Source organism: Nicotiana tomentosiformis, chromosome 5 (genome assembly GCF_000390325.3).
Source record: "Nicotiana tomentosiformis chromosome 5, ASM39032v3, whole genome shotgun sequence".
Classification (NCBI taxonomy): domain Eukaryota; kingdom Viridiplantae; phylum Streptophyta; class Magnoliopsida; order Solanales; family Solanaceae; genus Nicotiana; species Nicotiana tomentosiformis.
This window is the reverse complement of record NC_090816.1, coordinates 31,822,887-31,846,907: the sequence shown is the minus strand read 5'-3', so window position 1 is coordinate 31,846,907 and position 24,021 is coordinate 31,822,887. Positions and strand designations below refer to the sequence as shown.

The 24,021-nt window shown below is 44.0% G+C and overlaps 2 protein-coding genes across 4 annotated transcripts in view; one reads left to right on the top strand and one right to left on the bottom strand.

The window, feature by feature from the left end:
• The window catches only part of LOC104120684 (methyl-CpG-binding domain-containing protein 2-like), a 33,426-nt gene extending 11,504 nt beyond the window's left edge, over nt 1-21,922 (top strand). Inside the window, exons 4-5 of one of the 3 annotated variants that reach the window (XR_011407750.1) lie at nt 14,713-15,085; nt 15,578-15,715. Coding sequence is in view for 2 of the 3 variants with exons in the window: in XM_070174798.1 (XP_070030899.1) it covers nt 15,578-15,756 (179 nt within the window). In the remaining variant the exon portion in view is untranslated. Of the gene's footprint in view, nt 1-14,712; nt 15,086-15,577; nt 16,055-21,626 lie in introns of those variants that run through there. The other 2 variants (XM_070174801.1, XM_070174798.1) reach the window with 2 other exon arrangements.
• On the bottom strand, nt 16,858-24,021 carry LOC104112743 (auxin response factor 19-like). The gene is made up of 13 exons (XM_009622754.4): nt 23,398-24,021; nt 22,705-22,817; nt 21,859-21,957; nt 21,706-21,762; nt 21,421-21,576; nt 21,202-21,286; nt 21,012-21,102; nt 20,613-20,777; nt 20,291-20,489; nt 20,066-20,204; nt 17,923-19,730; nt 17,652-17,842; nt 16,858-17,541 (listed from the first exon to the last, which is right to left on the bottom strand). The coding sequence occupies exons 1-13, from the start codon at nt 23,453-23,455 to the stop codon at nt 17,406-17,408; spliced, it is 3,297 nt and encodes a 1,098-aa protein (XP_009621049.1). The 5' UTR covers nt 23,456-24,021; the 3' UTR covers nt 16,858-17,405.

The following is a 24,021-nucleotide window of genomic DNA, read 5'->3' as shown; positions in this document are numbered from 1 at the left end:
AGTACATCTCGTCCCAGACTTTGAACTTAGTCAGCCCTAGATCACCTAAAAACTCGAAGTGGTTAAAGGGTTTCAATAAATGGTTGCGGGTGAGGTCGACCATTATTTCCAGAGTTATGCCGTGAATCTCAGCATCCATGAGGAACCGATAGAGGGTATTTGGACCATCAGTCATCAAATAGCTCCACTGGTGCATCCAAACGGGAAGAGCGTTCCCGCCGGTTCCCATGCCACTCGGAATGATTCCCGCGAAGCAAGTGCGGATCTCTCCGGGTTCGGTACTGAGCGCGCGTATTGCTTCGGCGAAAAAGATGGCTTCGACATCTTTCCAGCTGCCTACCAAATTGGACGCTCTGAGGGGCATATAGAGCGATCGATGGTGTATTCTCGTCACCAGGTATGCTGACCTCAATGGATACCACTTTATGCTGTGCGGTCGCCAAGGTGTCGCTGTAAACTGCACTCCCCATCGCCGTCAGCTCTGATAGATCTTCCTGGAGAACCTCTGCAAACCTATTGACACACGCGCTTTCGTGCGTCTGACCATACGTCACGACAATCGACTGCCCCGGCGCGTACAGATAAGCCGCCCCTTGATGGCGATCCACAATTTGGCCAGGTCCAGTATAGGTGATCGTTGTAGGCATTAAGAAGCCTTCGCCGGAAACGTTAGGGTATAGAGCGAAGCTGGCTAACGGCAGCTGAGATCTGACTAACTCGACCACTTCCGGGTTTTTTTCGCTCATCAATCTCGCCCGGACTGAACGACCAGCGGCCCGAATAAGAATGATCGTGGGGCAAGACATGGGCAGTGCAAAGAAAACGAGCAGCGTTGGGTTGCTAGTATCGCGGAATAAGGCTGGGATTTATGAGAAAAGCCGCTCACTGTGGGGACCCCGTGTCTTCGGCCCTATTTAAAACTCTTTATGAACTTTGTGGTCTCCGCCACTCCATTATAAAAATCGTCAAACCAATCGACTGCCGAACAAGTGGACAAAGTGGCAATCCAGCTGTCGTCAAAGCCATCTCATAAAGATCCGGGAGATCCCATGTGGGTAGATCAACTTCACGTGCTTAAGATGCTGATACCAGTTGTCACGGGGCCGTTTTGGGCCAATTTTTCGTGCCCAACTTGACACCGCGCGGCAGCAACCTGACACTCAAGTTACTCAGCCTTTTCCAACACTTAGCCAACTTTTCATCAAGATTGGCTTCCCACAAAATTCGGCAGCAACACAAAGAGAACACCAACACTTACGGGAAAAACCCAACCTTTGTATTAATCACAAAACATACAAAGGACCTCTCTTTGCCATGAACACAATCCGTTCACAGCCCACTTCGTCCGGCCAAGATCACAAATAGATCTTGTCACTAAGACCTGCCAACGCTCCAGCCTTAGCCCACTTTCGGAAACACTTAGAAACCCTCACGTTTCCCTCTTGGTTCCCATTTTGCTATGAACACAAGTCGTTCATAACTACTAAGACCTGCCTACGCTCCAGCCTTAGCCCACTTTTGGAAACACTTAGAAAGAATCACCTTCCTAACCTGTTTCCGTTTCTTTGCTATGAACACAAGTCGTTCATAGCCCACTTAGTCAAGATCACAAGCCGATCATGACACACTAAGACCTGCCCATGCCCAGCCTTAGCACCACTTCGTCTTCGTCTCGGAGACCCTCTTCTTCATTTGAAGACCCTCTCCTTCTGCACAAGACTCTTACAGTCTTGATTTTGGTCTTGGAGACCCTCTCCTCCTGCACAAGACTCTTACAGTCTTGATACCACTTTTGATCTGAGACCCTCATGGTCTAGATCTTCCTCTTGGAGACCCTCTCCTTCTGCACAAGACATAGTCTTGATGCCTAATGCAAGACCTACACGGTCTTGATGCCTTCTCTTCACGAAATGCCCCCATATATATAGATATATGGGGTTCCACTGGCAGATATTAAGGGACAGCATACAAAGGGGCAATTCCGTCATTGTGCTTTGCCCAGTCAAAGCACTGATAAGCACTTAACCATTTAATGGGGTACTTGCCCACGAAATAGCCCTCTCCAGCACTTATTTCTGTTTGTGGAGCACTCAGCCTTCATAGTGGAACACTCAGCTCATCTGTTGGAGCACTTAGCCCTCTGGTGGAGCACTGGTCCCACTTCCCACTGAACCAAGCCATTACACACAGCATACTAAATCTGATCCTATCTTGTAGTTTACATCCCCCAACTACATAGGCCATTATCTTACACGAAATGACATTAGCTACAAGCACTAAACAGACATGGATACAAGTCATTACAAAAATACAACGGCCCACTGCTTTGGCATGTGCCCTACATGTGCCCTTTTTCTTGGTCAGCTATTGCACGCCCCAAGTCTGGCATTGCGCCCAGCCTTGGCTGATTCTGACATTGCTCCGCGCCAATGTCTCGTCCGCAACCTACTGCCCATGATTTTACCGCACATGCTCGACGCCTGTCGGCCGCACATTGCCTTAGCCGCATTTCTGCCTTGTCTTTGTCAACACTTGTTTCATCCGTGCCATTGCTTGTCTTTTGTCTCACATAGCTTTGCCTTAGCTATTGAAACCCTTTGCCATCATTCCGTGCCTCCGTGATTTAGCTTAGCTTGTACTTGGCGCTCCCACAACTTGAACTGCCCGTACCTTTGCCTTTGGCGCGCATGCCGCTTCATGCCGCCCAAACTTGTCCGCACTGCCTCATCAAGCCTTTGCCAAGCCCATCTTGCCTGTCTCAAGACCTTGGCCAATACTTGTTCTCATGACAATGTTTCTCGTCCATTGTCCCGCATGATCGTTTTGCTCCCGCATAGGCCAACAGCAAGGCCATCATGCCCCAATCCTTGCCATAGCCGCGCCACGTTCGATTGACAAAGAATCGGGTCCTAACAAATCACCCGCACCCTTTGAAATCGACGTCCTCGTCGAGCCGACTTAATGGATCTGCCCCAAGGAGTTGTTGACAGACAACGCCCTTGTTGCTCCATTCCACAAGAGAGTTTCCCGCGCTTTGACACTTCTTGCTCTCACGAACTGTTCCACCCTTGGCGCAGTTCAGCAATTTTGCCACAAGCCATGTTCTCAAAACAGCAACATTCCGTCTGCTACTGATCGTCTTACCACTGCCATGAATCCTGCTCTGCTCCGATACTCGTCTATCAAAGCAGTTCCGCTAAGCACGCTGCTTCACTTTAATACTAGTTGTATCAAAGTAATTCCGTCTCAGCTCTGATACCAGTTGATCTACCCACATGGGATCTCCCGGATCTTTATGAGATGGCTTTGACGACAGCTGGATTGCCACTTTGTCCACTTGTTCGGCAGCCGATTGGTTTGACGATTTTTTAATGGAGTGGCGGAGACCACAAAGTTCATAAAGAGTTTTAAATAGGGCCGAAGACACGGGGTCCCCACAGTGAGCGGCTTTTCTCATAAATCCCAGCCTTATTCCGCGATACTAGCAACCCAACGCTGCTCGTTTTCTTTGCACTGCCCATGTCTTGCCCCACGATCATTCTTATTCGGGCCGCTGGTCGTTCAGTCCGGGCGAGATTGATGAGCGAAAAAAACCCGGAAGTGGTCGAGTTAGTCAGATCTCAGCTGCCGTTAGCCAGCTTCGCTCTACACCCTAACGTTTCTGGCGAAGGCTTCTTAATGCCTACAACGATCACCTATACTGGACCTGGCCAAATTGTGGATCGCCATCAAGGGGCGGCTTATCTGTACGCGCCGGGGCAGTCGATTGTCGTCACGTATGGTCAGACGCACGAAAGCGCGTGCGTCAATAGGTTTGCAGAGGTTCTCCAGGAAGATCTATCAGAGCTGACGGCGATGGGGAGTGCAGTTTACAGCGACACCTTGGCGACCGCACAGCATAAAGTGGTATCCATTGAGGTCAGCATACCTGGTGACGAGAATACACCATCGATCGCTCTATATGCCCCTCAGAGCGTCCAATTTGGTAGCAGCTGGAAAGATGTCGAAGCCATCTTTTTCGCCGAAGCAATACGCGCGCTCAGTACCGAACCCGGAGAGATCCGCACTTGCTTCGCGGGAATCATTCCGAGTGGCATGGGAACCGGCGGGAACGCTCTTCCCGTTTGGATGCACCAGTGGAGCTATTTGATGACTGATGGTCCAAATACCCTCTATCGGTTCCTCATGGATGCTGAGATTCACGGCATAACTCTGGAAATAATGGTCGACCTCGAGTTTTTAGGTGATCTAGGGCTGACTAAGTTCAAAGTCTGGGGCGAGATGTACTCTTCCGCACTAGATCAACTGACATCCCTAGGAGAGTACAAAAAATTGACCACCGCATTGCTGACTCTCGTTAATCTATACCACCGGAGAGTACAATCGCGTTTTCCATTTTTTTTGGGAAGATCATTTCCTCGTGTTAGCACAGAAGAGATCCTGCTCCTCGCCACTGCGCTGGAGTCGAATTAAGACCAGCCCAGACGGGTCGAAATCCTTTACTCAACTGTGAGCTAAATTTATCCCACGGCCATTGCATAGCAGTGCTATTGCTTCCGCCGCTATTTACCTATCACAATGTTATGCATTTTGTTGAAGTCTATAATTTTATGTTTTAAGCCACATGCTCATGGTGCCTGTTATTGTATCCGATAATAAATAAGGCTATTCTCATGTATCACAAAACTGGTTTTCCAGCAACATTTTTTATTATTACGTACATACTTCATTAGCAAAGCCAATGTAACCATTTACTTTATTCTACAATTACAGATTTGAAATTATAGTAACCAATACATTTGGGCTGGACGAAAATATCTTATATTCACCGTAATGTTTTGCCTTTTTCATTTAGTCTTCAGATTTTACTTAAAACTTAATGAACTCGATACAATATGTCAGGAGCTACATTGGCAACTGGAACAGGGTTCTCCCCGCAGACACGACGTCGTATTGCAAGCAATCCGAATCCATTGTGAAAACTTCAAAAGCTAAACGGTTACCGCTGTCTGTGTCGATAGATAACGAGCCAATTTTCTCAAAATCATCTTCCTGTAGCACTGAGACGAAATGCGTACTCCAGCATGGCTCGCGGTAGTCGATCATAGGAGTGCCTCCACCGAGGGAGCGGAGCCGGTCGCAGACCGCTTGACCACGAACCTCTGGGAGATATGGCGGCAAAGAAGTTAGCAAAGCGCCGAAGTTGGTACTGTTGTAAACCAGGCAGTGTCCTTTCACGCATTGTTCGGCAATCCATTGATCCATGTACATATACAGAAGGCGGCCTCCCGCCGTTGCCCCCTCAGCAGAAAACTCCATTTGGGTGACTGTAGGGCTCCACCATTCGAACATAGATCGATTCACATGCATATGCGCCAATATGGGCTTGTAGGCGTTTCAGCGCTGGAAGCCTTTCGATCGTCCGACGAACCCCAGGCCACAAGATCATCGCAATAATCAAGCAGCGCCGCCGCCAGATCCTTCATCAGGCACTGTACGGCCTGAATCTCGTGCAGCGTGTAAAATTCAACGTGATCTTGCCCATTCTCCATCTTTCAGTTCACAAATGCGTTGCGTGCTGAACTGGAATTTTGACAACTATCCGACATTACTTAATGCTGTCCACGCCGATAGGAATCCACCATGCAAAGTGATCACTCCTGAAAGGAATCGGTCCCCACATTTAAAACTCTATTTGAGATCCACGTGTTCTCCATCTTCTCCAAAAGGGAGGTGATATTCCCCATTCAAAAAAGCGCGAATCATATCTTTAGCAGGCACATCCACGTTAGTTTTTTTGGGAAGGAATATGGCACTTTCTCGAAAAGCATCATTTTGCAGGTAAGATCAGAAAGCATCACTTTAATCACACCTAGGCCACCAATCGCCTTCAAACGGAATCTCATGCTCTCTGCCAAACAGGGCGCCACTGGATCTATAAGAATTGCGTTGCCTGACCCGACATTCTCACTCCTAAATGGCTAAAGAATCGAGTGAAGGCTTGCTCTTGGAAAAGAACGACGACGAAGATGAGATCCCTTTTCCACCGGAATTCCCTGCGGATGCTTTCGCAGAACTTCGCTTGCTCTTGGATGAAAAGCCGCTGATCTTCGATCAGATTGGTTCGCTGCTCATCGAGGCGCCGGTCTCAGGAAGATGCGGTCTTCACGCAAGAAAACGGAGCTGTTTAGGGAACGGATCGATGTTGTCCGGCAAGTCAATGGATCTTGGCTAAATATACGTGCTCACTCGTCTCTGTCAACTCTCTAGTCCACCCTTATTTACTTACAAATAACCTTGTGTAATATGTTTCCGTGTTGTTACCCACAAATCAGCGTTTGGAATGTAATATTAATATCGATTGTATTTCATTTTGACTATTTCCGCTACCGCAAAGTTATTATTATATTTTTATCATCTTCGGTACGTAAAACTTAATAGAAAATATGAATGCCAAAGATACAATAGACACTCACTACGCATACTCGCATGCCACTTTTATTCATTCGAGCAATACATAATATCTGTCCCATAATACGTACGACCATGAGAATGATGGTGACACAAATATCAGTTATGCGATAATCTGCTGAAACTCGATCCGAACAGAATGTGGGAGGTCCGGCGGCCCTTACTGTAACAGCCCCTTGCCGATTGCCAGTATGGCCTCATAAGGTAAAGGCTGCCCATACAGTTCCCTGCTAAAAATCTTGCAGAGCCCTTTCCCACCACTTCGTTTCTCAATTTCGCAGCTCTGACGGTCGAATTCTTCATTTGGGAAGATAGCCACAAAATAATCCATATCTGCTGGTCCCTGGTACCCTCCTCCCGAACAGGAGTTATGGATTTCCCTTAAAGCAGCCAGTGAGACATTTGTCTGATAAGGAGGAACGTCGCAGGCTAACAGTTCCCTATCTGAGCCTTCTTTGCACAAGAGGCGCTGCTTCTTCTTGCAAGCTACCGCCATGGCCTTGGAGGTAAAGACAAAGGCCATAGGAAACGTCAGCCCGGCCGGATGCAGCTCCATCTCCGAGTCGCTGAGACAGGCCACTTCTACATGAGTCCTACCCTCAGCTGCAGACGGCATATAGTACTTTAACGTCTCTGTTTGCGCAGACTTGTACGCCTCCACCACATTCAGAAGCTCATCCTTCAATTGAAGGGGGTCCTTGATCCAACGAAGATCATCGACATGGAGCTGTTGAGACCTACCTGGACGAGCCATTGATGCTGTCACGCTAAGCTTTTTATAGGTAGCAAACATGAATGAGAATAGAGTGTCACCAACATAATTTGTCTGGAGCGCCGATGTATGATAATTTCTCAATGATATACCATTGCTCACAAATACTTTTTCTTATTTTAGATTTCATACAAATTCGTAAATCAAGGGTATGAAATTTGCCTAATAACTCCTGTTATTTTCAAGTACGTTGACCAAGACGTTCTTCATTTTAGACTATCCGTTTTCGTTGATCTTTTGCCACAACCGCTAATTAGGACATAGTTCTGTTGTTGTTGTCCTAGGGTGCATAATTAACGGTTTTCAAGGCAGCACGACTTTGCATGCTTTGTGAAGACATGTCGGCCGTTCTTTCAAAAAGCCAGCAGAAAATTAGGAAATTAAACAATTGCGGCGCGTAGGTCCGGTATATCGCTGTTGCTTGAAAAAAATTCAAGAGCCGGATTTTCCTGCTTGCCAAGCAAGCCGCCGACTTGTTGTAAACAGTCAACGCTAACATCCTCATTAAATTAAATGAATTAAACCATTCTTCCGTTAAAACACAACAACACATTAGATTCAAAACCAGGACTGTTACATCAAACCAGATATAGTTATTACATGCATTTTCCAAATTGAAACAAGTACGGCACCCTTGGCTGCTGTGACAGCCGATTCTTTAGACAGCGACGACTAGCCTGCAAACTTGCACTCGCCATGCCTCACCAGCTCCCCAGGTTCGAGCCGGCCAGGGCTACGTGCATAAAGACTGAATGTCAGGGGCTCTCCTCTTGTCGACGTTAGCTCGAGTTGCTGATCCAACTTTCTGACTGGCCCGCTGAAAGAAAAGGCAGCGAAGTAGGCACTACGAATAGCATCCTCATAGCTGAAGAAATCGGTTGCCTTCCTGAGTCCACGAGACACCTCATGGGGCGACACATCAGCATGGTACGGGGGAAGGTCGGTAAGGAGGGTGCCTCCCCTGCAATTATAGGGCATAGATCTCCCAAAAAAGCAGCGCATCATTGTCGGGCAGTCGACATAGAGATACAGTAGTCGTTTGGCCCCCGAGACTTCTTCTTCATCGATGTCCATGGATTCACCTTGAGGACCATGCTCCAGTAAGGGTTTGAGCTCATCTTCGGCGTTTTCCATATGCTTCTTGAGCCCATCGCTGCACGTCACCCCCTGCACCGTCAGTTTGAAAAAGAGAGCACATAGGTTATCTTCAGCCATTATGTTAACAAAGTGGGAAACAAGACCGCTTGTGTTCTCAGTTTGATTTAAGCCCACTATTTATCGTTGCCCATATCTCTCCGTTTAATTTTAGCAAATAAAATATTTAGTTAGGCCTAGATGCAAAGCAAAGAATTAAATATTGTATCTGTTCTAAAGCATGGCGTTGTCAGTGTTCCACGTCTCTCAAACGGACCACATGTGGTTTTATTTGAAAGGTTTTACACCCTTCGGAGTGCACGTGCCGGAATAGATTCTTTTTTTAATAATGGTGGATTGCCCCATTATGACCTATGCTTTTTCCTTTTTTTGCTTTAATAATGGATGCACTTACTAACTTTATTGATACTGCTGCACACATTGGTTTGTGAGCTGGAACCCACGTTAGGGCTGTCGGCACCAAAGCTCCACAGCTGGCCAAGTTTCATTGGTTCTCTTAAAGCATGCAAAATGGAGCCACTATTCTTACTTTCATTCTTTGATAATTGCTGTTCAACTGCACTTATTTGACTGTCGATCTGATACGAGTGAAAAAGATAATTATGATTGCTTAGGCCTTTTATTTACTTAGGATCAGTTCTATAACGCGACCAACAAACATTCAGATCAATTTTTCTAGTACCTCGCATTCGGCAATCGCATTCTAGGTTTATCTTCAATTGGCGAAAGATTTACATTTATAGAATTGCATAAAAAACTAAGAGGTAAATACATTCCATGTTCGTGCGGGTATGCATTTGTTCTAGCACAGCACACTTGAAAAACAATGCATAATGGAAAACGTAATCAACCCCCAATAATTGAGGTAAAATGTATTAATTTTCGGAGTACGTGAAAAAGCATCTCACGTTTGCCGACGCCCACTTTTACGAAATTCAATGAGCCTTTTATCGTCCCATTATGGGCATCTTTTGACCATTTTCTGGCAAAGCGGACGAAACCAATTTGACGGCAACCCGATTTCAATGAGCCCGTGAATGATCCAGCAAAAGCTTGACCTGATTTTGGGCTTGCCTGTCGTGAGCATCGATTTTGATGTGAATGGGGATTGTTGCCAAACTTTGTCCTGCTCCCGACAAAATACTGTTTCTATTTTAGTTCCAACTTCCGGCGGTACTTTAAATGGCTTTGGAATCTGCAGTTTTTCTCATCCTAACTCAGATCAACATGCCTTATCAGCTACTTTTCATTCAACGCTTACACCCAAGAAATCTCACTCGAGCATTGAGCTCAACGCTTTCACCCAAGAAATCTCACTCGAGCATTGAGCCCGATAAATCTCTGCAAGGGGATTGAATCCGCTTTTAACACGTATAATGATGCCTATAGCAAAACCCTTATGGATTTGCAAAAAAAATGGGCTCTGGGAGTCCTCAATTTAGAGATAGGTATTCCAGCCGTTAGTATACTTAAAGAGTTGGCTGAACTTCTCTGGTACAAAATCTGTTATCATCCCCCGATGTTGGTTGATCAACTGGATTTGGCTCGAGAGAAGGACCAACATGTGTTTGTCTACCTCTCCCGTGAGAAGATGGAGGGAGTGCTGAAGGAAGGGTCCGTTGTGTTTGGGAGGGATGCCGTGCTGGCGACGACGATCCAGCCATATCGGTGCGACCTGCCACTCGAAGAGATGCTTCGTGTTCACAATGGTGTTTGGCCGCACAGCGAGACGAAGGAACCTGATCTGGAGTGTTTCATCGCCATTTTCGCCAGCACCTTGTTCGTTCACTTACGGGACCTAAAAGTGACCACTCTTCATGGGAAAGAGGCAGCTTGCCCCTTCTTTGTGCGGCGAGGAACTCTAGACCGCCCCTATGATGTGGTGGCTTGCGGTAAAACATGGTTCAGCAAAAAGGCCGGCAGGATGCCACTTTGGGCAGCACCATCCCACCGACCAGACCTAACACTGCGGCACTCGACTACGAAGCGAAGGATGATCAAGCCGGGGACAGCAAACATAAAGAAGGAAGACTGAGATCGAGGCTTGAACTCCACCTGCAGGGCACCTTGTCTTTGATTTGATTTGTTTCTTCCCGCGTTGTGTAGCATGGAGCTTTGATTTTGTAGTTGTCTTTGGTTCGGTGGCATGGCTTGTTCTGTAACAAGTGTGTTGTCCTGATAATAAATTTGCCCCGCAATTACTGCAACAACACTCAACGTAGCTATATTAAAAAGAAGTTGCTGCTTTACATATTTGCATATTTCATAACATAGCTAAATTTTATATATTAGCGCAAACGGATTTCGATATCAAATAATACAGATATTTCCAACCTATTACATGAAACATCTCTACAGAGACGTTAAAGTACTATATAGACTAAACACGGGATAACGGCAATGCGGCTCGATTTTATTCTAGGTTTAGTAGAAATACTTGATTTCACCGCCCAGCGGAGGTGAATCTTATTTGACGAGCCACATGCGTATTAATCCCGTGGGTTTCTGTCGAAATGCGTATTAATCCAGTAGGTTTGAGATCTCATTCTCGCCGGCCGCACGGCTTCTCGCTGCAACTCGCCCCTCGTTGATCATCACGGTCGGAGCTTGGGAGTTGGTGGCCAGAGGATGGGTGCTCAGATGAGCTGGTTCAGCAAGGAGTCCGGAGGGGGATACCTATTTGGCCCGCCTCTTCTTAGTCTTTTTACGCTTCACAAACTTAGAAAGGGCGATCGATGCTTCGCCAAAGGTCTGGGCCATGTCGGTGATATTGATGCCAGCAAATTCCATCCTGAAAAAAACGATTAGTGTATTTTAGCAACAGAAATATATGGATCAGTAAATTAGAACAACAGGAGCTATAATGGCACCCACGGTGTTGAAGCTTTACAGCATGATCTAAATGGCGTTTTGGCTTGATGAAATGAGCTATTTAAGCCATGTTCTTGTGGTTTTTCACCCACTTGAGAACAGTAAAAGTGGGCCCCAGAACCGAAAGGTGAGTTTGTGTAATCTGCATAATGATGAAGCATCCTTTTTCCGGCCAGCCGTTTGAAATTTGAGCTCCGTTGATTCCGGGATTTCCTTTTCAAGCTGTGTGATTGACAGCATGAAATCTTTAAGAAAAAATTCAAAACTTAAACAGGAGAACGGATGGTGACACTTCATCTTTCCCACTTAAATATGTAGATGCTCAATTAGTGGTGAGTGGACACAGAAAAAATCACATGGCTCGAGGCAAGTGGACTGACGCCTGTGACGAGCGCAATGACCTCAGTGGTGTTAGTGGGAATATTTCGAATTGCGTAGTCAACTAATGCTTTTAATTATGATTATAGGGCCCCTTGGGGTTGGCAAGATGCAAAGGCACGTGAAGGGGCGCATTGTCCAACGGCATTTCTTGGGAATGAGAACAAATTTGTACAGGAATGCAATCATACCCAGATGCCATAATAACGAATTATTTTAGTCAGATTTATGATATATTGGCAGCACTGAGACCCAAAATAGCGCTTATGAATGAGTGCAAATTTTGCATTGCGGTTTTATAACTTGAAAGAGAATTTTAAACATTACATTGATGGAAATACATGAACCTACGGGATTAATACGCACTTTGAATAATTTAATATTATTATTGCTGAAAACTCCTATTCTTTACACCAGTCCAGCGGATTGAAGGAGGAGAGCGTCCCACCGGTGCTGCGAACAATAGCGCAAGCCGCCTTGATCCCGGCTTCCACATACTCCTCACACGAGGCCCCGGTGACGCAATATTCTCGGTCAATAAAACAGGCTCCCACGTCCTGCTCTGTCGAATTAGCACCCGGAAGCAGATCTTGGAAATATTGACCATTCTCCGGAGAACTTCCCTTCCACGAAGTTTCCCTCAAACTGTCCATCAGGTGGCCATCAAACACGTACCGTTCATAGTTTTCATCGACTGGGACCAACGGCAAAGCCAGCTGAGGAAAGGCAGTAGAAACTTCCCGAACTAATTCCAAGCACCGTCGCTTCTTGTTGTGGCGGTCCATCGGCCGACACAACAATTCATCCAGACTTTAATGAAAGACGACAAGCCCTTCCCCGGCTGGCGATTCGATGTCGATGCAGCAAAGCTCACGAACAAGTCCATCGGTCCAGATCACGGCAGGAATGTCGGCGTTGACCCAGAACTTTTGCTTAGTGACCATGAAGAGTGCTGAGTTGCGAGCGGTAGACGAGTAGTCAACGGCGCGTGCGCCATCGTAGCTGAAGGAGATCTTATCCCCGGTCAGTCTGGTTTCAACCGAAACAGCTCCAGCGTTGCCGCCTAGGATGACCCGATCAAAAAAAAGCGACTGTTGGTCTTTCAAGCATACCTTGAATTTCCCCTTCTGCTTTGTTATCCCCCACACCGGATCAAAACAGAGTCGTGTTTCTCCCTGGCTTTTCTGGAATATTTCAATGCGCATGCGAGCCTGCAAAAGTTGAATGCCGCCAATAGAAAGATACTGATCCTCCTCGTAGCCACTGATTATCCAACCAAGGATCGTTGAAAATAGCAGGTGCTGGTAAAGGGACGAAACTCGGCCGCACCCCAATCTTATGATCCCGAAAGCCTCAAAATCATCCGGTCCCCATGCCTCCCCACCAGGAGGGGAATCACCACAGGTGAAGATCTCAACCAACGCGGCACGGAAAGTGAAATGGCCGAACTCTGTAAGCCAAGCCAACCATGCCTCTCGGGCTTCGTAATGACGCCCCCCTTCTAACATCGAAGAGATTTCCATCGGAGCGACGAGCCTTCTGCCGTTTCGTTCACACCCTTGGCACAGTAGAGTCTTCCATCCGACGTATACCCGTTGAAATAACCCCGGGGGATCTTGTCCGGCTAGTCAGATGTAGCATTTCTGCCGGAAATACAGTGCTGTGTGATCGTTGTCGGCGCGAGGAAATCGGAGGCTGGACGGGATTCTAAACTTGTCCAGATAGTATGAAAGACAAACTTGGTTGTCGGAGAAAGGCATGACTCCAAATGAAGTCAAGGCCTCTTGGACGCCGATGGGCACAGGCGGCGGCGCCCCAATGTTACGGATCTCATCAACAGTATCGAAAAGAGTGATATTTCTGACGCCCGTGCCAAGTAATTCAATTGCAGCAACAAGACCAGACAGTCCACCTCCCACTATGGCAACACTAGGTAGTGGTGTGCCCTCTGGATAATGCCCTACACCATCATGCGCTTCGCTCTCTTGAAGGAAAACCTGATGGTTGTACCACGGGTCAAAGCAGCAAGGAGGTGCATCAGAGATCTCTGCTCGATTCAATTCATCGTGGAACAGCACCGGCCCAATTGCCACTATGTCGTACCGGCTAAAGAAGCCGGCCGGTCGACGAAAGAAGCGGCAGGTTCTTTCTAAGCCATTTCGCCCATGCAAGATACATGTTCGCTCCTCAACGAACAGGCTGCTGAGTTGGATGGCGATAAAGCACTGCACGTCCGCGGATGTCGTGTAACTGCCTGGAAAAATCTCATTATGTACGCGTGCCATTTCCTGCAGTGAAAGGTCACTCATGTAAGGCGGGATCATGCAGGCCAACACGGTCTCACCACGTCGAGCAATGCACTGGTTTTCCAGAAACCACCGCAGACGGCTGGACGATGTGTAAATGAAGACCTGGGTGTGACGAGGTATCAATACCTCCAGCTCGCCTAGTCGGGGACCGTGAAGGCAAGGTGCAATCTGGAAAACCAGCACCACGTCTTCAATTATTTCTGCAAACCCCTCGTCGAATACCCAATCCGTCCACCTTTGCTGATATTGCAGGAGCTGTTTGCAGAACTGAGCATAGCATGCGAAGGACTGAGAAATTGCGCGGGCCAGTTTTATTGCACTAGGTGGATTGGTGATGGCAAACGGAGGGAAGCATGGACGCCGGTATGGAAGATCCATGAGGGAAATAATGGGTTGCTTGAGGGAAGAAGCTTTTCTTAATACAAAATGCATGAATCTTAGAAAAAATCATCGTTTTATTCTAGTGGATGCGACAGTATCAAAAACACCGCGAAGACTTTGTTGCTAATTGTGAACTTTACGGAGTTGCGCGCCCCCAAAACACGGAAACGATGTCTGACCCCACAAGCGAGAAACATGGGACCATTATTTCAATAAAAGCGGAAATATTTGAAATCTGTAACACTAATAGAAGAAAATACACGGTTTATTACAGTTAACACACAATAACAGAGTCCACACTGCAGTGTGCATATTCAAATTTCACAAAAAAATCATCTTTCCAATACATTCTGTTCGTGGTGACTGTCCACTTAGGCCAAATACATCTGTGATCTTGGCGCTTTCGTTATCGTCCCTTGCACCGTGTAAGAATTCCGCGTAGCGTTCCAGCATTTTAGCAGCAGCATCGAGAGTCAAAACACCGATTTCGTTAAACTCTTCAGAAGGATGCGGCTCTCGGAAACATATGTATTGGCTACAGAAGCTGGCCCGGCTCGAATCACGAGGAGAAACCATGGTCGGAGCATCGAAAAGGCCGAGGACATAGTCTTTGATGGCCTGAGGGTCTACCAGACGGAATTGATAAGTATCACTGGGGGAGAAAGCGGAATGTAGTTCATGCTGGAAAATGAGGAAATAAAGTTAACCGGTGCTATTTGGTTCTTTCTCCCCCTCAAGACTGCTATAGGTGAACAATGAAAGAATTACTTTCAAGTTATGAACTGTTCCGACTGGAGTAACTGGAAGCTTGTCCTAGGGATAATGAATCTATCTGAACATACACGTTATAAATGAATCACTGTGGTTTTTGTGCATTAAGCATTCAGCCCTCTTAGGCTATAAGTACTTGATTGATGGATTTTCCTTCACTACCCTCTGTTTATTATATAACTAATCACCTCTTGGATTGAGAAATTATACTGTGAAGTTATAAGTTCATAAGCATAGATCAGTTCATGTTGACTGGTGTGATTCCATTAAGTTTCTAAATTGTGTGAACTTGAGACGGCTGCTGGATATGAAGATCTATGTTTATATCTTTGCTCCTGACCGGTTATTCATATGGTTGTCCCATCACCTTAGTCTAATTATTACCTGAGGTTGTAATAGGCAGTGTTTTCTACAAAAGAATGAGACTTTGTACTCGGCACTGATTGATGCGCATTTGTGGCTATGGCAGTTAAACGCATAGCATGGATTGGTTCAGATGGCGGTACAGATTTACGGCTTGGTATGCCAGGGCTGTCTGCACCTATTGACCGGGCTCCTCTTTTTGAATCTGTGAGCCAATCGCTCAAGAAGAAGCGGACTCCATCTAAACGAATGAGCAATACTGATGCAGCGTGCAAGTCAAGTTAGAAGAGTCTCGTCTACTTTTGTTTGTGTACGATCTGGTGAAATCTCTCTGGGTTCATTTTGTGTAAGCTGACATTGAGCAACCTGCACATGGACTTGTACGTACGGAAATGTTACTAGAAATATGGGTTTTACCAAGCATTGTTTTTTGATGAACTTCCCTGAAGGTCATATCTTTTGTTGTTTCCGTTGAGTGTAGACTGTAGATATGAACGAACTAGGTAATGTAAAGAACGGCTGTTCTATCTTAGTTTTAGTTGAAATACTTACTTCTGTTAAGGTAAAAGCGAATGCTTATTTTCGTGGTGTTTTCACGTCAAGATGTTTAGAATCTTCTGTTGTCTTATACTATGTTTGACGCCCCATAAAAGTTCAAATACAAAGAACCAAGTCTTGATACAAAAAAAAATGACATGATCGCTCTCCACACACACACACACACACAGAGTCTGTGGCGTATGCTTTGGATGAGAAAATAAAATGAACAATAATCGATTGCCTAACTCAAATATAGCTTCTCTGAATTTTATTAAAATGCGTACATACAGTTTCTCAAAATTTCACAGTTTTGCTTGGCTTGAACATATCACAGCTTCTCAAAATATACTTGATATAATTTCCAATAAAAGATTTGAAGGAGAGTATATTATGCACTCTGAAATATCAAGCTTCATGGAATTCTCTGCTCCCCTCGGAAAACTCCATTGCTTTGATGCAAAGGAAACAAGAGATTTTGGGTTAATTTTCGGGGTATTATCAATTTATCCCGCACCAGAAACTATTTATATCTGGTAGCCGAAAAAAGTATAAAATTTGTATATTTTTTGTATATAACATACGTAATGTATATATATACAAAAAAAAATTATATATACAAATTTTATACACTTTATCGGCTACCGAATGTAAATATTTTCTGGCATAGACACTTAATTACAGAAAATTATGTTTTTAACGTTCTTTAATGCACAAAAATAACTCTGTGACTTCACTGTTATAGGGGATATTCAACTATTTTAATGTGATAAAACAAATAGTTTGAATTGTGGATTGTCCCATTTAATAGTCTTGTGGATCCAGTTCAATGAAGCTCACAGGGGAAGCTTAATGAAAAACCTTTCTCATATAAATAGGGGGCTAACCACACCCATGTAAAATGTTGTACAACAATCAAAAGCAATAAAATCTCTATTTGAACCATTTTCTCTAACAGAAAAGAGTATATTTACACAACTATACACTCTGATAGTATCAAGCCTCGTGGAACTACCAAAGAAACAAGAGAATTTTGGACTAGTCTCGCGGCAATCACCATTCTTCTATTGCCTTAAAACCTATGCTAGAGCAGATTACCCTTAGCAACATGAGTTCCCTACCTAGACTGGATCCATGCAATGGTGATGAGAGACTACTCACATATATTCACCTCACTACCTTTTTTCTCATATCAAAGATTAGCATCAGCTCTGTTACATCAAGGGATCGTTAAATATACCAAGATCCCAAGAAGAGCTGGCTCGCTTACTGTACTGGTTGTATAAAAGAAGGAAAAACTTTGGCAGCACAACTTCCATCATGCTTGACCAACAAAATTCCTAGAAGCTATATTTGTGCAAGTTTCCAGCTTCAAAAGAATTGTTAACAAGCTATAATTACATGCCTCCCGCATCTGAACTGCTACAAGCTTGGTTTTGAAGGACATTACCTCCAAAATCTCCATCCAAGCTCATTTGTTGAACTTCCTGCGGAGAAAGAATCTTGATGCAGCGGACACAGCTCACAAATTCCCTGAAGATATCATATGATAGCATAGAATATGTAAGTCAGAGGGCATAAGCTTCTTTTTGCAGAAAATGCAAACTCTGGAAATTTGACAGAAGCATAATTTATGAACTTACTCCCAAGGGTCATCACCAACCAGGAGATCATCGTTCTCATGATCCACATACACAAGCTTCCATCCTATTCTTTGTCTGTCCTCCAGTTGTCCCTCTATACCAAATCTACGAGCCAAATCTAGCTTAAGTTCCTCATAGCCTGAGTACCGTCCGATATCAATTGATCTTCCCACCGCACCACGCTTGTACACCTTTGAGAGATATGATGCAAAAAAAGGTTATAACTTAGAAAAAATGAGATCCAATTAAATCACCTTACAAGGCTACCAACCTTGGTAAAAGTCCGCATACGGGGAAGTTGAGGCGGTGGGTCCCAGGCACCTCTATCCATGAAATTACCATCATTGATAGTAGAATCCATTGAATTAAAGGTCATATATTCGGAAGCCATTGAGGCCAAGAGTTCAGGCTGCGTTTCCTTGGGGTTTTCATAGCTAGAGAGCATGCCTCCTCCTGATGAGAGATTGTCGGAGAAATCCTTCCTTGATCCTACTAAGCTTTTTGTGATCAAAGGATCAGGCATCATAGGCAGTCCTAACTGATTTTCCATATTTGCTCCAAAAGCTATATCATTCCTCGAGTCACCCTGAACTTCTCCGTCTGGACTATCTCTGAATATCAATGGCTGAGAACTGGAAGATAGTGGTGGGTCTGTGGTCTGCTGCAGTTGGACATCATTTTGGGAAAGGCAAGCTGAAGTTGCTGAAGATGAACTATCCAAATAATCCAATTGGTGTCCTGCAGTGTTCAGAGTTTGAGGTGCCAAAAACCCATGGTTCTGGTTCTTGGAGACGTTTATTGACGGCTTAACATCAGTTTTTTGTTGCAACTCTTTAACCAGGTTGCTATTAGCAGACATAACTTCTAATCCACTCGAATTAAAAAGGGGTCCAGAATAGTGGGTTGTTTCATCACGCGCACCTGTGCTTTCATGGATCCGACCATTCAAATTTTGCTGAACTACATTTTGACAGTTGTTAGTGGACACTGAGGTGGACCATGATGGGACTTCATCCATTACAGGCTGCCCTCCGCCTGCAGTTCTTGTTAAACTACTACCGTTTGTGGTAAGCTGATAAGTCGTTCTGGGTAGAGAGTAGCCAACTGGTCCAGATAGGTCTGGTAAGATTCCAGATTGCTGCTGCTGAAGCTTTGGTTGCTGAGTTGGCTGGACAAACCGAAGATTGGACTGGCTATGTGTTCTTGTCATCTGCTGCTGCACAATCTGCGAGTGGGAAAGTGAAGTGGAGGTGGTTTGAGACGCATCCAACATTTGGCTTGTTGCCAGTGACCTGGAAAAGTTCTGCGATACATCCAAGAACTGTTTCTGCTGATCCTGGATTGACCCAAGATGCGAAGATTGCTGTAATGCAGATTGTTGTGCTAGAAGTGATTTTTGTTGCTGATGCAGTTTCTGTAGAAGTTGAAATTGATTTTCAGAGAAGTGATGTTGGTTAACTGGATCTGGGGGCTGGGACGACATGAAATTTTGCTGCTGACTTTGACTCAGAATCTGTTGTTGTGGCTGTTGCTGTGGTAGGCTCTGAGGGAGGTTTCTCTGCAGCTGGTTTTGAATTGATTGTTGCGGCGGAAGAACATTCTGAGATTGCACAAGACTCTGAGCTTGCAGAAGTTGCGATTGAACTTGGGTTGTAGGCAGTGATTGATTAGTTGAATTTTGCCTTGGTTGCTGGCCGATATCATATAACTGTTGCTGCGATTGCATAATTGAATCTAATGAGTTGAGTGTTGCCGCTGGTAACTTCTGGAGCTGGTCAAGCTGTTGTCCCTGTTGGTTTGGCCTATGAAACTGCAAGTTATGCTGCTGCTGAAGTTGAGGTGCTGCCAAACCTAGCTGACGTGATAGGTCCGCTCCAGCTAGGTTTTGTAGAACAGAACCAGATAGGGAATTCAAGTAGTTGGACATCATCGGGTTAGCCAGAGAAGGGCTTTTTTGCATGTTCATCCATTGGACTAAGCTAAGACCGGGCAGACCTTGAGGATCCGTCATGCCAAAGTCATCACCGAGCCATGGCATTGTCCTCTTGAATACACCATCCATATCAGAACAATCACTATCTGCAAAAAAGTAATAATTTTCTACTGATTAAGAACTTGGTTAGTATATTACATATGCAAATGAATGTTGAGTTGAAAGCATCCTTTTGTTACTTTAAAAGGTTCTCCTTTCCTTTAATTTTTCGGTCACTTTTTTTCTGTAAAAATATCACCTATTTATAACCAGGTTAATCCTAGGTCCACCTCCTTGTAAGTGGTAAAAACATTCTGACCAAACATTCTAAGAAACCTTCATAAAAAAACAAGCCACGTCTGGCCGGGAAAATGAGGCAAATTCTAACTGCTCCACATCAACTATTATTAAATGGAATTCTGTTAACAAATTGCTCAACTACCTGGCATTCCAGGTTGCCTTGGACGCTTGGAGCTGAAGAATGGACTGGAACAGATTAAAAAAGGTGCTGTTATAGGTTCAATCTCCCAAATAGACACTCGGTTGATCCTTTCCCCAGCAGTTGACTCATCCCAACCAACCTAATCAAGAACGTAAAGGTGTCAAGCTGAATAAGTCCCACAAGTTAGAGAGGAAATTAGAGAGCGACAGCTCCACTTTTTTCTACCTGCAAATTCCTCCATTGAGAGTTCTTCCACCTCACTGGATCCATATCACTGATGCCAGTAATTGTTCCCATATACCTTCTAGTTCCAGATTCTTCTGTCTCAAACATCATGCGAAACCGCATGCCAAGAGATACTTGACTGCTATAAGTTGCTTTGTAGTATTTTGCTAAAGGAATTACAAATTCAGAAGGACCGGCCCTGTTCATTTTAGAGGCTAGACTGTAAATCTCATGATAGGAAATATCATTAAGGTCTGAAACATTGGCAGCTCTTGAGGTTATCGATGCATATATAGACCTAAACAAAAATAAATACACTGACCTTGGGTTATAAAACACAGTGAAAGGGCTGTTGTTTGCAGCTGCATGAGCTGCCGCTGCTAGGATACCAATATGCATGCTATCACTTGACAACACTGATGACGATAAGTTGGTCGGCTGCCTGTTTGCCTTTCTAATTCCTAGTTGAAACTGATGCTTTTCATCCCTATTGACAAGGATTAAAGGGCGTCAAGTAAGACTAAAAGCAAATGACCGAGTAGGAGAGACTCCAAGAAGTGTGTAGGTTCTTTTGAAGCCTACAATGCCCCTTACGGTTTATCATGGAATGTACTTAGCTTTCCATTATAGTCTATGAATTTTAACTATGACTGTTTGCCTCTTTCCATATTTCAAAAATCAGAGACGATATCTAGGGGACATATCATTTCCATTGTCATACCTAATAAACAAGACCGAGTCACCTGCAAAAAGTCTTTTTCCACTCACAACAAGGCTCCACCCTGTTGTTAGCAAGTGTCGTTTGGGTTGCCCTGAATGATGAGAGATAGGTAAGACACCAGAAAAAGGCATACTCTCATTCAGCTATACTCAAGTTCATGAACCCACATGTAACTGCTAAATAAACCTACCTCGATAAACATGTCTAAAGGTCCATACATTATCATGCAAGTCTCTAGCCACAAGCTCTTGAGCAGGTGGTTGCAGTGAGTAATCCTGATTACAAACAAGCAGCATGTCGCACATAAGATATAGAAACAACATAAGATATAGAAACAACAGATAAACTTTAAATAAGATATAGAAGCAACAGATAGAAACTTTAAATAAGAAAATTTAAAGGAACTTACAAGAGGAGGAAATATTTTCTCTGCTGCGCGCCGAGGCACAGAGAAACCTCCATGAGTGCTTGTATCACTTGCGGTCAAGGTCTTGCAAAAAAATTCTGGTTGTGGTTTATTTGCTTTCATAGATAAATCTGACCTCAATAATGCCTCCTTGTCGAACTGCATGTAAAAAGGTCACACCAGCTGAGTTTTACATTCAATTTGAACAGGCTATACTTAGAAAGGAGAGAAACAACAAGAAGATGAAACAAAAAGAGGACAATTGAAGATATCAAGAAAGAGCCATACTGAAGGGACTGGTTGCAGTGTCATTTGGGCATAAACTTCATCAGTTTCTGGATCAGCCTAAGTAACAAAAAGGATAATCATTTTCGTAAACCAGCAAATATATTAACGTAGAACAACATTTATTAAGACAAGTCAACTGTGAAATATACGCACATGCAGGGTAACATTGTGAAGAAGACAAATTAACTTTGATGGAAGATTTGGATAGTTTGGAACTTGGGCTTCCACATCTTTCTTGATAGATGCTGCAACCTGAAAATATACATGCAATATTAAACAGCAAGAAATCAGGAGCGTTGACTCAATGAATTGAGCACGAACCTTTCCAAATGATAAGAATATGGACAATATTCCACTAGCTAGCTACATGTGCAAAACAGATTCAGTTCTCGAACTGATAACTCATTAATCTTTTAATAAATCAAAAAAGAAGACACCTGATTAACCATTTCAGTTTAGGAACTCAGAAGTCCCACAACAAAAGACATAAAAGTGACAGATAAAATGATACTCACTTTTACTGACAATCTTAACTAACAGGAATGACTATATGCTCTTCTTTCAGCTATATGATACTTGGTTCTGTTATACTTGTAATCAATTTACAGTCCCACCCGCCACCTCCTAGAAAGGATTGTATACAAGTTTTCGTTATGATAAGACATTAACAGAGTTATTGCTGATTGAACAACAACACTATCTCCATGTAGCCTAAAGTACAGAAAAACACTACCATTTAGGCACAACACAGCAAAAAAGAATTAAACCGCAAATTACTAGCAGAAAATGGACACAGAAGATACAATGCATACCACTAGTAAAATCAACAGTAACAACCACGATACCAACACATGATATCAGTGATTAGGCTAATGACATAATAAGGCGAATTTTAAGCAGGAACACCATACTAGCTCATGTTAGCTAATAGCCACAAAGATGTACATACAACTACACAACACCAGTAAACAAGAAGGTAAAAAAGTTTAACTGAAAGACCTGTTCACTGTGGCCTTGTGGGAAGTAGACAACGTGGGTCCCAGCGACCGGCAAGTTCACCAGAGGCCCGGCGCAAGCTTGCCATAGCTCTGGGTTTATTCTCTTCTTCTCATCTGCTAACAGAAACCCCCCATCAGTCAATTCACAGCAGTTCATTAGTTATAACCGGCTTCGTTTCTCAAGAAAATCAAGGACATTAAATTTTTCCAATTCAATATAGTTTAACATGCTGTAACTGGTAAATCACCAATCCACACTTACTAAACGCATAAATTGTAATTAGTTGATAATTAATCTGGTAGTGTAAAAGATCTTGTCAGCTTATAAAGGGGTTGAAAAAAGAGAGCTTTACTCATTCTTGCTAGATTCAAAAGCTATGAAAAGGTGAATCTTTTTCTCTCATCTTTTAGTATCAAATTTTCCTGGAAAATTCACTGAAGAAAAATATCCAATTTGACTAGTACATCCACCCCACGTGTAAGCAAGACAATTGGGGAGTTTCTACTCATAATTTTCTTGTCATTGGAGGAAAAAAAACAGGAAAAAATTAGAATTAAACAGAAAGGCAAATCATATTTTCCCGGAATTGAAAATCCTCAAAAACAATAAAAGACAAGAAAGAAAAGAAAAAAGATTATCTTTTTTATTCTGTTATTCTTACAATGCCTTTGCATATAAGACAGAGAAACTGACCTTCATTGCCAGCAGCCGGCTGAGTTCCGGCACCGGCACCGTTTGCCGGCGTCTTCATTTTCTGTTATTCCGTCGACTATTTTTCCAGCTGAAATGAGCAACCCCGCATAAACCTCACCGGAGATTCATCTCGCCGGTGCAAATCGGAGTTGCACTGACCCCACAAAAAATCCCAGCTCGAACAAACTAAATAATGATTCAAACAGAAATCAATACTAATTCTTCTTCCTTACATCTCTGAGCTCAGAAAAGAAAGGAGATAGCAGGAGGTTGCCGGCGGCCGGAAGAATATTATTCCGGCGAAAAAGGTAGCCGGAAAAAGAGGGAGAAAGAGAAAAGTTTTGTGTTTTTTAGATATTGGAGTTGAGAAAAAGTTGAGGGGACAAAGAAGCTTTGGGGAAAGGAGAGGATGTTGAGGAATACAGAGACCAAATGCTGCACTTTCACTTTTAAATTGCCCCCTTTTCTACACTACACCTCCTAGACACACACTATGTATTTTCTTTTACCTTTCTCGTTAATACAAAGCAATCTTTTTTTACTTTGTCCATGTCTTTGTTTGTTTATTTGTTCTGCTACTGTGCTCTACTCAATTATATGTCTCTGTTTTTTATTGTCTCTTTC

What these genes read in the sequence shown, in the direction of transcription:
- LOC104112743 (XM_009622754.4), bottom strand. Translation starts at nt 23,455, where the DNA reads ATGAAGACGCCGGCAAACGGTGCCGGTGCCGGAACTCAGCCGGCTGCT. An exon ending in CTCAATGGAGGAATTTGCAG is followed by an intron (nt 20,205 to 20,290) that starts GTAGAAAAAAGT and finishes GTTCTTGATTAG; the next exon opens with GTTGGTTGGGATGAGTCAAC. An exon ending in GTATGCGGACTTTTACCAAG is followed by an intron (nt 17,843 to 17,922) that starts GTTGGTAGCCTT and finishes TATCTCTCAAAG; the next exon opens with GTGTACAAGCGTGGTGCGGT.